General features: G+C 51.1%; 1 protein-coding gene across 1 annotated transcript in view; it reads left to right on the forward strand.

Annotated features, from left to right (window-relative positions):
* Positions 1–5,209: 5,209 nt before the first annotated feature.
* The window catches only part of PDGFC (platelet derived growth factor C), a 218,366-nt gene continuing 209,125 nt past the window's right edge, over positions 5,210–14,450 (forward strand). The window contains exon 1 of the mRNA XM_022582211.2: positions 5,210–5,440. Coding sequence (XP_022437919.1) covers positions 5,218–5,440 — 223 coding nt within the window. The 5' untranslated portion in view covers positions 5,210–5,217. The remainder of the gene's footprint in view (positions 5,441–14,450) is intronic.

Genomic DNA, 14,450 nt, shown 5'->3' on the forward strand with positions numbered 1-14,450 from the left:
GCTCTCTGTCCCTGCCTGCTAACAAGCAGCACTCTTTTCACATTCGTGAAGCTGCATACTGAGGCTCTGGGCCCCTTATACAAAGGCTGACAGCCAAGGAAAGACTGCCCTTGAAACAATGATGACAAAGTGAGAGGGTCCTTCTCTCATGACCTCTGAAAGAAGGGGCTCACTGTCTGAGAAAGGAAGATCCGTGGCCGTGTCTTGAGCTCTTTACTACGATTTGTCACCACGTGGACAGAAGCCTTCAGAGCCTACACATGATTTCAGGGGAGAGAAAAAGGACATTTATTGACCACGGGATATGATCAAACACAGTGTTTGGTGGTTGTCCGAATTTTCAGGGGGCGTCCCGATCTCAGGATTGTTCCGGATGCCACCCGTGGGACTCTGTGGAATAGCAGATCGGATGTCCGTGCTTCGCTAATGACGACAGAATTTCCTTACGATTTACAGCTCACTTATGTACTGTACTATTTTTCTTTACCTCGGAACCACACTTGGCATCTTTTGATGATACCAAACAGGTATTAAACATGAAAAGGTGGCTACCCACACGTAATTTATTGTTTTCCTGAATTCAATACAATTCCTGACACTTGCCTTAGTCAGTGGTTTCCAAACTCTTTTTTCCCCCTTTCTTTTTGGTTATCAGTAGAATTTCTCTTTCCCAACCAGGATCGTAACAGGTGAAAGAGAACTACCGTGACTGGATGGACTTGGGGAGGAGCACCTACTCATCCCCTGTTGCCAGCCTCCAGGCACCTCTGAGTTGAGGCCAGGAAATTGGTCCTAGTCCTGTATCATCACAGAAGCACAATAAGTTGAAAAAGAATTGGCATCACTAGCTTAGAGAATGGAAGAATTCTAAGAATTCTCAATTCTCCATATACACTGGAGACAGACTCCAGTGTAAACGTCTCCTGTAAGGAAAAGGGGCAGAGAGGATTCTAGACCAAGGTTGTGCTGTTTGTTAGCAGTGAAGCCAGCCTAAGTCCGGGGTCTCCCGTCTCCCGGTGAAACAATCTTTCGTTGTGGTGGCTCTGAGTTGGCCAGGGCTCCTCTTTCTTTGGGGCTGTTTCTGGCTCCTTACACGCTCTGGGTTCTGAGTCAGACAAACACTTCTGAGATTTTGACAAAAAACCTTTGCACACTCAACCGTGATTTCCGGAAGGAAAGAGCAGCTTGAGTTCAATGGGCAAAGCCACCTCAAGGCCTGTCCTTATCTCCCATTTCTCTGGGCCACACACCTTTAGCTTCCCACCTCTGGACTCCCCTCCCTCAAAAGGCCACAATGAGAAAGTACATCTGCTCCTCTGAGAGCGGGCCCCTACACAAGCCTCTACCGTTTGCCTCGGCAGGCAAGGCTTTCTGATTCCAGATGCACATGGGGAGGTAAGGGGTGACTGATCTAGATAAACAAAATATAAGGAAAAGTGTATTTTCTGTTTTTAGGGTGGAAAAACAGAGTATTAATATATCCTGAGATGTCTGAAGAGAGCGAGGTCATGTGTTTCTTGGGGTAACTGGAGAGACTGGAGAAAGAAAAGCATGATTCTGAGAGAGATTTTACTGCACTTCTTCTTTCCCCCAGAACAGTCTTTATTCCTGCTGTGATCTGTGGGCATTCACTTTGCTTACTAACGACAGCCCCAGCTCCCAGCCTCATTTAAATGTGTATAGAAGTGTTGCTGGGCTTCCCTGGTGGCGCAGTGGTTAAGAATCCACCTGACAATGCAGGGGACATGGGTTTGAGCCCTGGTCCGGGAAGATCCCACATGCCACGGAGCAACTAAGCCCATGCACCACAACTACTGAGCCTGTGCTCTAGAGCCCACGAGCCACAACTACCGAGCCCGCGAGCCACAGGTACTGAAGCCCGTGCACCTAGAGCCCATGCTCCACAACAAGAGAAGCCACCGCAACGAGAAGCCTGCGTGCAGCAACGAAAACCCAATGTGGCCAAAAATAAATAAATAAATTTATTAAAAAAAAGAAAAAAGAAGTATTGCTAGTCATTCTAGAAAGTAGTGGACGCTTCAGTTCATAGCACTCTGAACTTCAGAAACTCCTACTCACTCATCTGCCACTAAAATACTGAAAAGTTCTGGGAAAAGTCAAAATCGTTTTGCACGTGTCCCTGTGTGTGTGTGTGTGCGCGTGTGTGTGCGCGCATGTGTGTGCGCGCGTGTGTGTGTCAGGACTGGATCAGAAGAAGAGCAAGAAAACTTGTAATATTTGATTTTCTGGGCAAAATATACGGCCCCATGGTTCCTGCCCTCCTGAGTGTTAAGTGATTAGTTGAATGGATAGTTGGCTTTAAATCTTATTTCGTTCCAAAAAAAAAAAGTTAATAGCGACACCCACCCTCCCTCCCTCCAAAAATGATCATTGCTAATAACCGAGTACCTTCCGGCATGTTCCTCATCAGGAATTTGTAGGTGGCACTCCACATATATTCAGCCGGAGTGGGCACGCCTGCCGAAGGTTTAAGAAAACACGAAAACCACAAAGAATGTTCCCAATTATTTTCTCCTGGTGGGCGGAACAGATGCCTTTCCTCAAGGAAAATGCTTTAGGCCAAAACAAAGCCATATTCATTCAGAATCTATTGTTTAGTAACTGTGCAGACTCCGGGTTATATAAAATTTACTTTCGATGCAAGGATCCCACTTTCCTAGGAAGGGTTTATAAGCAGAATGGAGCAGAGGATGATACAGTGTTAAAACAACCAACCTTGCCAAGGCCAAGGGCAGTTCAAGAGACACTAGTGCAAGGGCACGGAAGGGAACCCAGGCAATGGAGATGTGGCGGATTTGGTCTGGAGTCCTGCAGGGGCACCCGGCTGGCTTTATTTATAAGGCCAGTGCCAAAGCAATCTGTAGACTATGGATGAGGTGAAACGCAGAGATGGAGGATTATTCTAGATCGTGTGTAACTTTTCAAATACAACCTCCATGCTGAAATTCCAGGGCGAACGTAAGTGACTCCAATCAAGAAACCTGTCAGTCAGTCACGAGTGTTTCTTTATGAGCTCCCTGGGCCAGGCACTCTTCTAGCCAATATGAAACGATACAAAAGAAAGGGTAGTCATCACCCTTATAAATCTCGTGAGAGCAAATGGATTAAATCTGTACACACACACATACACACACTCTATGTGGGTGGTCATCAAACTCAACGATATAGACATATAACAGCGTCATTTAGAAAAATGCTGATAAGGAAATTAAAAGTACCGAATTCGAAAAACCGGGAAGCGATTGGTTTCAAGACAAATAGATTAGAGTGTGTTCATAAAGCATGTCTTTTACATACCGAATCTCCTTAAGCTATTAAAACTGGGAACTCTCCCCCAGATCTACAGACCACGTTTAGAACATATTTACTGCGCAAATATGGATTCACACTGGCCTTGAGGGGCTGCTCAAGTGAAGACACTACCAAGGCCTGTGTCTGCTAAACTGCGGCGTCTTCACGGTCAGAGACTGGGCTTTCCTTATCGGCCTTAACATCCTGCCCTCTGAAGACAGAAGTGGTGAAGCAGCAAGAATGAACCCATGGGAGAGGTGAGCAAAGGCCTCAAAGGGGAGTTGAGCCTCGAAGAATTTTAAGAGGGGAAAAAAGAGAAGAGAACTAAGATGTTACAAGCAGAGAGGTGAAGTTGGCTGGGCTCGGTGGGCATCCGAGCAGAGGAAGGGGGCTTACCACGTTCAGCGGGAAGGCTCCGCCCCTAGTTGGGTCCACGGTGGGGGTGTCCCCGCCCAGGCGTCCCTGGACCTTTCCCAGGGCGGCTCCCCTCCGTACTCACCGAGGGCCTAGCCGGGCCGGGAAGGGCAGCTGGCTCCCTCGGCAGGAGTCCTGAAAGTCCGCCCGTATTTCAGCTCGCCCCTGGGGCTCCATCCTTCCCCCGGCCTTACCTGGTCCTGTCGTTCGCCTCGGCTCTTTGACAGGAGGTGGGCGCTCTTTGTGCTTTGCCTGCCCTGGCACTTGCTTGACAACTAATTTGAGGCAGGCTTCACGAGGGCAGAGACTTTTGCCTGGTTGCATGTCTGCAGTTTTACAACAGTGCCCGACTCAGGAGGCATTCGGTCCCTACAGTGTTTGTTAAAGGAATAAATGGTGTTCTATCCCGGCCATTTGTCTTTACTTTTACTTTTTTCCACTCCCTGCTTCAGAGGGCTGGAAGCTGGAGGCAAAGACCTCCCTGCGTTCCGGCTTCCCTTCTTCCTCGGGCGCAGAAAGCCTGGCCGAGGGTCGCAGCCCGGCCCTCTGGGGACGGGGATGCCCTCGGGAAGGAACGAGGAGCCCCGGCCCGGGGGGGAGGGCCGCGCGGAGGCGGGGAGGCGCAGGAAGTTCTCCCCTCGTCCCCCGGCTCGGGCAGCGCCCGCCGCGCCCAGCCGGCTCGTCGCGTGGCGCCCGGGGAGCCCGGGCCGCATCCCCCCGCCGGGGCCCCGCGGCACCCCGCGCGCGCGCGCCGGCACCTGCCGGACCGCCCGGGCGCATGGGACCCCGGCCACCCCCCCCCGGCGCCGGGAAGGTGGGGAAGGGGAGGGGACACGCGAGGTCCGCGCCGGCCTGCACCGCGCCCGGGGCCCGCTCGCCGCGCCGCCCGAGCGCTGGGGAGGGGACGCCCGAGCGGCCCCCGCGCGACCCCTGCCCGACCTCCGGCGCTGCGCGGGGCGGGCGCGCGGGACCGCCTCCAGGTGCTCGATCCGCGCCGCGCGCCGGGCGGGCAGCGCGTCCCGCGGCCTCCGTGCGCCCGGCCCTGGGCGGCCTTGGCCGGGACCCCGGCCCCGCTCGGTACACCCCCCGGCCCCGGCGCCGCGCCCGCGCCTGGGCCTCCCCTCCCCCTCGAGCTGGGGGCGGGGCGGCCGCGGCGCCCGGAGAGCGCCCCGACCGGCAGCTCTGTGATCGATTGGAAGGTGCCGGCCGCCCCGCGGGCTGCAGGCCGGCCCCGCGCGACCCCCGACCCGCCGCCGGGCCGTCGGCCGGCTGACAGGTGCTCGGGGCCCTGGCCGGGGACTCCTCGGCGGCGCGCGCGGCCCCCGCGTCCCCCCCTCCCCCTCGCCTTCGCCCCCATCCCCCCCCCCCCACGCCGCCGCGGCGCGGCGCAGGATCTGTTCAGACCTCGGGGAACTGGTTCAGGTCCAGGTTCTGCTTTGATCCTCGGCGCAAACTGGAGACGCCGAAGAGGGCCCTCGGAGAAAGCCTTGGATGGGAGGATGTGGGAAGGAGCCCGCGGGGCTCGGCGGCGCTGAGCCCGGCCCGCAGCCCCGCCGCCCCAGTGCCCGCCGCCCGCGCGCCCGCCCGCTCAGCCCAATGCTCCTCTTCGGGCTCCTGCTGCTGACATCCGCCCTGGCCGGCCAGAGACCCGGGACCCGGGCTGAGTCCAGCCTGAGCAGCAAGCTCCAGCTCGCCAGCACCAAGGAGCAGAACGGTGAGTGCCCCCGCTCCGTCCCCTGCCGCGCCGCCCGCGCCGCCCGGCGCGCCCGGGCGGGACGCACCCCGGCCCGCGCGCCGCGTTCGCGGAGCTTCCTCGCAGCCTGCGGCTGGGGCAGCGGCCGCCGGGCTCCAGCGGGGCAGCCTGAGTGTCCCCGCAGGCGCCGCCGCAGCGCGGACATGCTGGGAGCCCTGGGGGGCGTCAGGGCCAGCGCGCTTGCAAGACCTCTCGTCGCCGGAGTCCTAAGTTCGAGAACTGCCTCTAGACCCGAGTCCGACACGAACGCGTCCTGGCATGTTTGACTCTCCTCCGAGCTTTTTGCCCTGGGGAGGGGTGTCCCAGGACGTGTGTCAGCCGCATTAATTGAAGCGCTCGCGGTGGAAAGGCATCAATTAATCAGTAAGTAGATAGCAAGCCAAGAGGTCGAGGGCCCCGTGGACATGTGCAGGGGGGAATTAAAAAGGTGTATTTCTCTTGTGCTCTTTTTTTTTTTTTTTTAATGTGCCTTTGTACTCCTGAAGCCCTTACCTTTCTGGTGGTGTGTTTTTCTATGCGATGGTGAGTGACTGCTAGTTTGTGTGTGCTGGAAACGACTTAATCCTGCATAGGAAATGAGAATTACTTTCACCTTTCAAGTGTACCTGAAATGTTTAGAAAACTCTCAGATGCAAGTTCCCTTGGGCTGGGATCGCACAGAGCTGGAGAAAGGCTCCTTTCATAAAGCCAGGGCTGCTTCAGGGTGTGTAATTTGCTTAGCCTCTGAACCCCATATGATTTACATCATTCAATTTCTAAACCCTTTTGCTCTTGATCTAACATTATGAAGTCATTTTTGAGACTACTTTGTAAATAGAAATTTTATACTGCACACGAAACCACAATGTCAATGCAGGCTGTCTAAAATTAGAATATTAAACACCCTGTTTACAAGTGGCGGCTCTCGGTGTTATTTGAAAAGAAATGTACATGTTTTTACTGCTTTATATGCCATCTGTTCAGAATGCAAGAAGGCTGTCACTTCATGAACCGTGCGAAACGAACGTGAGCAGCATGTGCCTAGGAGATCAGAATGCCCTGAACTGTGTTTTTAAGTCACAAGCAACTTTTTCTGTAGGTTTTGTGGGGGGTGTCTCAGAGCTTCAAGTTTGGATTGAAACTCTCCAGAGTGTTCACCTTTAAGAAAGCACAGAAAGTTCTAGAGTCCAAAAAGAGAGAAAATAAGGATTCCTGGGACCTTTGTAGCCATTATCTGTACTCGCTGTTTGGGCAGCAAGACAAGGCATCACCATTTATCAGCTGATGGTACTGTGGTTGCTTCTTACGACTTGGTGATGTGATGGGACGGGGCACCTGCAGGCTGCTTGAGCTGCTGATCAAAGGGATCCACGTCCAATCACGGGGACTGCAGAGGGCCGGGGGCGCGGGGACAGGGCGGGGGGGGGGGGCGAGGGGGGGGATCAAAGAAGCCACAGCGCCACTTGTACCCTGGCAGGAGACGGATCAGACCAACCTCTGTTCTTTATCACGTAAAATAAATGCCCAGTTCAAAATATCGCTTCTGACTGGACCAAGTTTCCCCAAATGACCATGCACCGTATCCCTGGCTCCTGGCTTCTGTTTTTTTTATTTTTTCCATCCCAGATCCTTTCTCCTAATGCTCTGACTTACTTATCAGGCCTGTCCTGGCATCTCTCATCTTCCCGAGTCCCTTCGCGACTTGTACTTGTCATTGTCCTCTCCTTGCCATTCTTTCTTGTGGTCCACGTGCCATCGTCGCTTTGTAACGAGGCCCAGAACTTTCACCGGGGTCTTTGGCCACTTTCCGGGGTCGATTCACCCCCCTCCTGAGAAGTGGGTGCGTGAAGCCAGGCCACACACATTGTGTTGCCGTCAGAGGCTGGGCCATTTCCATTCCTAAGATGCATGATGCTAAAAATAGCCGGGTGGTTTCCTAATCTGTGTGCAGAGGACTGGTCTATGTTTAGCCTTTGGGAGGGTTGGCAGCCGGAAGTAAGTGGAGGTGGAGGAACCGCTCACCTTGCGGTGCTCAGCCTGAGAAGCGGGGCGGCCAGCGCTAGGGGGCGGTGTAGAGCTATCTTCCCGCGCATGGAAGGTTCCAGGATGCGAGGGTAACAGGTGGGTGCTAAGGAAGATCCCCCAGGAAAGTGAGCGGCTTTGTTGGAACTTTCTCCTCTTTTTGTGGCTTTCAACTTTTCCATTCCGTCATGTGGGCATTTTTTTTTCCCTCTTACTGAATTATGATTGGTTTCTGATTGCCCTGTTGCTTCTCAATGTAGATGAGAGTCTAATTCCCCCAGTACAGACCCACCTGAGGGTACCACATAGAAAACGCCATTCACGCAGTCTGTGCACTGTGTCATATTCAGAAAGGTCTTCGAAGAAGTGCTAAATGTGAGATGTCCAAATTGATCTGTTGTGACAGTCGGAGGTCATTCTGTCCACCATTGACCACCCCCCTCCCCGATGGATGGTTACTCTCTTCCCTGGAGAATTCCAGAGTCTCCTGTGGGGTTGACTCCATCAGATCCCCAGGCCTGCTCAGTTTCAAAATCAACTGGGTGTCCTGAGCCCTGTCAAACATGGAAATTGATTGCTCTAACCGATGCTGGGCACTTGGATTTAGACTGGGGCAAGGGAGGCACTTCAAAATTAGGTGTGAGGGGTCAGTGTCACTTACCCTGTTTTAGTTAGTTGTTTCTCTCCTCAAAACTCTGTTGCAGTTCTTGCCACTTTACTGGAAAAATAATTTTATCCTCCAGTACTATGAGGTGCCTTTGTGTCTTTTTTTTTTTTTTTTTTTTTTGGTCTCGCTGCGCAGCTTGTGGGAGCTTAGTTCCCAGACCAAGCATTGAACCTGGGCTCCATGAGTGAAAGCGCGGAGCCCTAACTAACCGCTGGACCACAGGGAACTCCCGCCTTTGTGTCTTTCATTCTTAATCTGACTGCTGACAATGAAGTCTCACATATCCACCAAGGATCTGCCCCCAGATTTAACGTAGAGAGGGAGATGAAAGATGAGAGCGCTGACGCAGGTAGGGTTTCTGGCCTGGACGCGCTGTACGGCCATGGGGAAATGAGTGTGGTCTGCATGCACTCCTTTTAGGAGAGGACTCCTCCCAGGAAATGGGCGCGTTCTGGGATGCTGCTTCCGGGCTGTAGCAGAGGGAATCAGGCGCGTCTCAAGCGAAACGGAACACAGCTTACTTTGTTTACCGCGTGTGTTTAGCCCCAGTAGATGCCAATCACAGGGTTGTCGGTGGGATGAGGCCTCACCCACCTTGTGTCACTGGGGAGGGATTTTAATTTACCCATAGCCCTGAAACATGCTTCTGACTGTTCTATTAACTGTTGTGAGTGTAGATTTGGGATATGTCTCTGTTGATTAGGGTTTTCCTTACGAACGTTATTTTAAAAAATTTAAGTGCAGTTGATGTATAATGTTAGGTAAGTTACAGGTGTACAGTATAGTGATTCATGATTGTTAAAGGTTATCCTCCGTTTATAGTTACTGTAAAATATCGGCTACATTCCTGTGTGGTGTAATATATCCTCGTAGCTTATTTTCAACATAATAATAGCGTACCTTCTAATCCCCTACCCCAGATTGCCCCTCCCCCTTCCCTTTCCCCACTGAGCATCGTTTATTGTTTGCGCACTTGTCCTCAAGGGCTTCTGTGGCCTGTGCGGCCATTTACTTTGGGGACAGATGGTCCCCTGGTGCCTCGCTCAGTACGTGTGTCTTGTGTTTACGGCTTTTCAGTGCGTCTCTTTCAGTGCCAGCTCACCCCTCCTCCCATTGCCAGTGTGCCCATATCCACTCCCCTCCCCTCTGCCCTAGGTAGCAGCTTCAAAGCTGTATTTACTGCAAGGCAGATCGTCACAACCTTTAGAATAGTGTCCAAGAGTACATAGCTCTGCCCGAGGACCCAGGGGACTTTCCTGTTAGTCTATAAGTTGTCGTGCATGACCTTTGTGACATTTATTTTTGTTATCTAGAGGGGTTTTTTTTTGTTTTTTAACTTCCTCCTGGTTCTCTGCTCTGTTTGGGGTAGTTGAGGAAGTTGGAGAAGTGAAGCACCATTATGTAATGATGAATATTGCTTTTCACCATAGGTGACAAAAAATCCCCCTTCTATTTTATGGTGACATTTCCTCTTCTCCCAGCTGTTACCTTCTACCCTTAATCTTATAAACTTGGTGTTTACCTCTGAAAGGTGATTAGAAAGTAAAAAGGTCTGTACGAAGCCTCAGGGACTATATATCATTTGTTGGATAGTTGTAAATAGATGCTGGGGGCCGACTCTACACTTTCCTCCTTGGTGTATTTTGTAGTGCCCTGTGTCGGGCACCAACGTCTTAGCTTGGTTTATTCTTAGTTCATCCTTCCTGAAACTTATTCCTTACATATCTTCTTGACATTCTCTTCTACTACATGTTTTTTTCAACATTTTGGTGCAAAAAATTGTTTTATCTATAAACTTGCACACTTTTTGTAGAAATAGAAATCTAATGATAATGTGATGTGTGTTAAATAAAAAATAATTGAATCAGTGCATTTGTAATGTCCACCTTCCCCCCGAAATGTTCCCAAGACTGCTAAACATTTCCCTTGATGCTTCTTTTTTTTCTTTTTAAAGAAATTTTATTTTATTTTATATCAGAGTATAGTTGATTAACGATGTTGTGTTAGTTTCAGGTGTACAGCAAAGTGATTCAGTCGTATGTATACATACATCTATTCTTTCTCAAATTCTTTTCCCATTTAGGTTATTCCAGAGCACTGAGCAGAGGGGAGGTTTCTGTTTGTATCAACCAACATGGTAGAAGTCGTAATAAAAGTCCCTTCATTTACTTGGCCTGCTTTTGATGCCTCTGATGGTTCTATTTGCAAGTGTTATCTGTAGCCAGAATATCTCTGTATGACGCCATATAATTTCTGAACGCTCGTTGGTTAAACAGTCTCTGTGAATTATTTTTCTCTACCACTGCCTCCACCTGTGATTTTTTTCCCTCGCATCCCCCTTCTCTGTCTCCTGAGGATACGCCTAGTGGTCGATTTTTGGCTGGTAAGCACGGGGTACGACCACACCCATTGTGGAAATACTGAAACATCGCCAGTGGGTTGAGAAGGAGCCTGGCCACTCCTCGAGGACAGATGGAGCATCTTTGAGCAGAAGCCACAGCGTTAATGCCCGGCACAGCTGGGGACATTGGGGACACTGCTCCAACCCTGCTGGCCTCCTTCCTGATGGATCCCTCCTGCGCCTGCCACACTGATGCTTAAGCCTTTTGACACTTTCAGCTATGGACAGTTTAGTTCACAGGGGAGTTAAAACTCCTGTCTCTTCTCCCCATTGCTGGGCACTCGGGCCCGACCCACTTGCAGCTTGAAGGACCCAGAGAGAAGAAAGGGTACAGCCTCCTTCAAGCCTCCTTCCTGCAGCTTCTTTGCTTCGAGCCTGTCAAGGGTGGAGGCCTGGGGGTGAGACGCGGCAGGGGACGTGGCACGTGTGACGTGGGATTGCAGCCCTCAGGTGCCTGTTCCTGGTTCCCCAGGCAACACCGGGCAGCTGCTTTGGCCTGGGTACCACATTCCTGCCATCTGGGTTAAAGAGACCACCTTCTCTGCGAGGTCTTTTTTCTAACCACTTTCATTAACCACCCCTGTTTATCACGTCAAGGGTAATTCACTGCATAGCACTTACCACTGTGATATTCTGCTTGTTTATTGGTTTATTTATTGTCTCCCTGCCACCCCTGTAGAATGTAAGGCCCCTGAGAGCGTGGCCCTGTCAGACTTGCCCTTTATGGGTGCGCCAGCGCCTGGAACGAAGGGTGGCATAGAGTAAATATTTGTTAGACGGTTCTGGATGCGGTGCCTTGCTTAAGCAGGACTCTGGTATTGCCTGGAACAGCAGCCCGTCTTGGAAGGTGGCTTTCTGATACTGGAACTTTCACCGTTGCTTGACTTTTTGCAAAGCAAGATGCGCTTGCTTATTGGTTGGGATGGGAGCCACCAGTGAGGGTTCTACTTTATCATCTTGGTAAATGTACCACGTGACCAGGAGCGTGTGTACCAAGCCGGTGGGTAGGTTTTCTAGAAGCGGTGCTAGTTACTGTCTTAAAAGTGCCACGGGGCTGTGCACCTCTGTAGCGCTGCAGCTGGGTCGCACGCATGTGATCTGGACCCAGGACTGCGCAGATGGTGAGGTTGAATGGCTGACACACTCCAGCATCAGTGTGCTTCCCACCTTCTGCTTGTGGCTCACGGAGAACGTGCACAGGATAGAAAGCCGCAGTAATTCTGGCAGGTGGACCGTCAGGGCCGGAAGGGTCCCAGGAGTCCGTCCACAGTGATGTGTACCGTGAGGCCTAGACCACCGAGGTGACTTTGTCAAGGTCGCGCTGGAGGGTAGCCGGGTTCAACGGCTTGTGGGCTGATACGTTTTCCTTCCATGGGAACCAGTGAGGCAAATGGCGTTCTAGTTTCAAAATTCCAACACTTGGCATAAATGCATTTCTTTACTGTTCTGGGAGGTTTTGTGCTTTGGGGGTTGTAAGGGCAGCTTGGGCTCCCTTGATCCTGAAACATTCTTTACGGGCACGCTAAGGACAACAATCTCGGAATAATCCTATTAACGATGCAGAGCAGATACTCTGGCCAAGGTCTACGGTAACACCTCTGTTGGGGTAGAAATCTGCCAGTTTGGCAAATGACTTGAAATACTTCCTTTAGAATTGTTACTGTGATGGGCTGGGATCGAATTTTCAGCGGGTCCGTGGATGAACAATGTTGATTGGCATATTTTGCCATATTTCTTGATGCTGAGGGGGAAGGTTGACATGGGAAATCTTGGTTCCACTGGGAGGTTTTCTTTTCTTTGTTTCTTTCTTTTTTTTTTTTTTTTTTTAACAATTTTGAACATTTTAGTTAGCAGGATGTCTCAGTGGTGAAGTACCGTAGAAGTGAGTAAATAAGCATGGTTTAGTGAGCTCTAGAACACACAGCCTGTTATTCTTTTGCAATGGATGTAATGAGTGACTTTAGCCTTTATTTACCCTATATTATACAGGGCATTCTATTCAGAGGTTCAGACTGCTCTTAAATCAAGAGCATCAAGGAGATAAATTCGTAGCTGTGAACTGGATCAGCTTGCCTAAAACAGAATTCATTTACCTTTGTAAAAAATTTTGTTTACAGAGTTCAGAATCTGAGAACAAATGAGCTACAGTTATAAAGAGGAGTTATGTTAATTACGTTTATCCTTAAAGCCAAGTTCGTAAGCGTGATGTTTTTGGTAGCATGAGCTCATTCTGTGGTTTAGGTCGGGAGGATACATTTCAGATGGAGTTCAGCCCCTCTTATCTGCCATCTGCCTTCACGTCGGGCTCTCTGCCCCACCTTCAAGTGGTTATTCCCAGTCCCGCGGTGATGGGGCAGCCGCCCCCCTTGGACATCTGCCTTGTTGCAAAGCCAAACCGTCTTTGCCAGGCTAGCTTCACTAATTTAGCTTTCGTGGTGTTAGGCTTAATTCCTTTTTATTTTCAAACTGTGATTTTTGTTTTTTTCGGATTTGGCATTTTCCCCATTGAAGGGTAGTTGAACCATCTCTCAATTAAGGGATGGTGTGTCGGGTTGTTGCAGTGTCTGGGGGCGGCAGGCAAAGCGGGTGTCTGGCTCTTTGAGAGAAAACACCATCCCCAGACAGCACGAGGCCCGTCGATGGTAGCCAGCGCAAGGACGCGGCTTTGCGTTGCACCTGTATACGCTGCGCGCTGATGAGAAACCGGGACGCGCTCCCGGGAAGGGCAGTATTTGGATGCCGCCACGGGGGGCGATTCAGTGGGACCAAAGGGTCCCTGGTGGGTCTCTGGTCTTGTGATGTTGATGATGACTCCCCGAGAGCCCGCTGGGTGCGGCGCTGGTGCTCAGTGTTTGCAGACAGTCCACAGTTCATCTCTGTGACCCCCCCCCCCCCACCGTGCGCTATTGGGAGGAACACCGAGGCCAGGCTGGCCAAGTAGCCAAGGTCGCACAGCTGGTGAACGTTTGGACCTGGCTCTGACTACAAGCCAGGACTCAGCCACGCGCCTCCCCCGTCATGAGTTAATGGTCTAACGTTTTATTAGAACATTGTTTTTAAACAGCAGTTTATGAGCTTGTGCTCTGTGCTAAGCTCTGCCCGAGGTGCCGGGTACACAGAGAAGGAGATGCAGCCCTTGCCCTTGCGAAGCACTGTCCGAGGAGGATGGCAGCTCTGGAGTTTATCTCCAGGTCTGTTGGTTCTGGGCTCCAGGAGCTGTGGGAACGCAGAGGGCTTTACCGTGACCCCCCGGTTCCTCTGGTGATTGACCAGGTGGTGGATTCCACGCGGAAAAGAAGCGCATGGAGAAAAGCTCCCACGGGGGAGATGGCATACTTTGAAGTGGGCTTGAGAAGGGAGAAGAGGAAAGTGTTCTAGGCCAAGGGGACAGCCTGCAGCCCAGGATAGAAGCAAGTCTGGGGTTGAGGATGAACAGAGGCAGGGGAGATGTAAGGCCCTGGTGCTGTGTGCAGGGCAGCTCAGAAGCAGAATCCAGGAGAAGGTTGTCTTTACTCTGCAAACAAGAAATGCTGGAGAGGGTGTGGAGAAAAGGGAACCCTCTTGCACTGCTGGTAGGAATGTAAATTGATGCAGCCACTATGGAGAACAGTATGGAGGTTCCTTAAACAACTAAAAATAGAGCTACCATGTGACCCAGCAATCCCACTCCTGGGCATATACCCTGAGAAAACCATAATTCAAAAAGAGTAATTTTTATAATAAAATTACTTAATTTAAAACATAATTCACAATGTTCATTGCAGCTCTATTTACAATAGCCAGGACATGGAAGCAACCTAAACGTCCATCGACAGGTGAATGGCTAAAGAAGATGTGGTGCATATATACAATGGAATATTACCAAGCCATAAAAAAGAATGAAATAATGCCATTTGCAGTGA

The sequence above is a fragment of the Delphinapterus leucas genome, chromosome 5 (genome assembly GCF_059928025.1).
Source record: "Delphinapterus leucas isolate spDelLeu-1000000601 "Yukka" chromosome 5, BTC_Dleu_Yukka2, whole genome shotgun sequence".
Taxonomy (NCBI): Eukaryota; Metazoa; Chordata; class Mammalia; order Artiodactyla; family Monodontidae; genus Delphinapterus; species Delphinapterus leucas.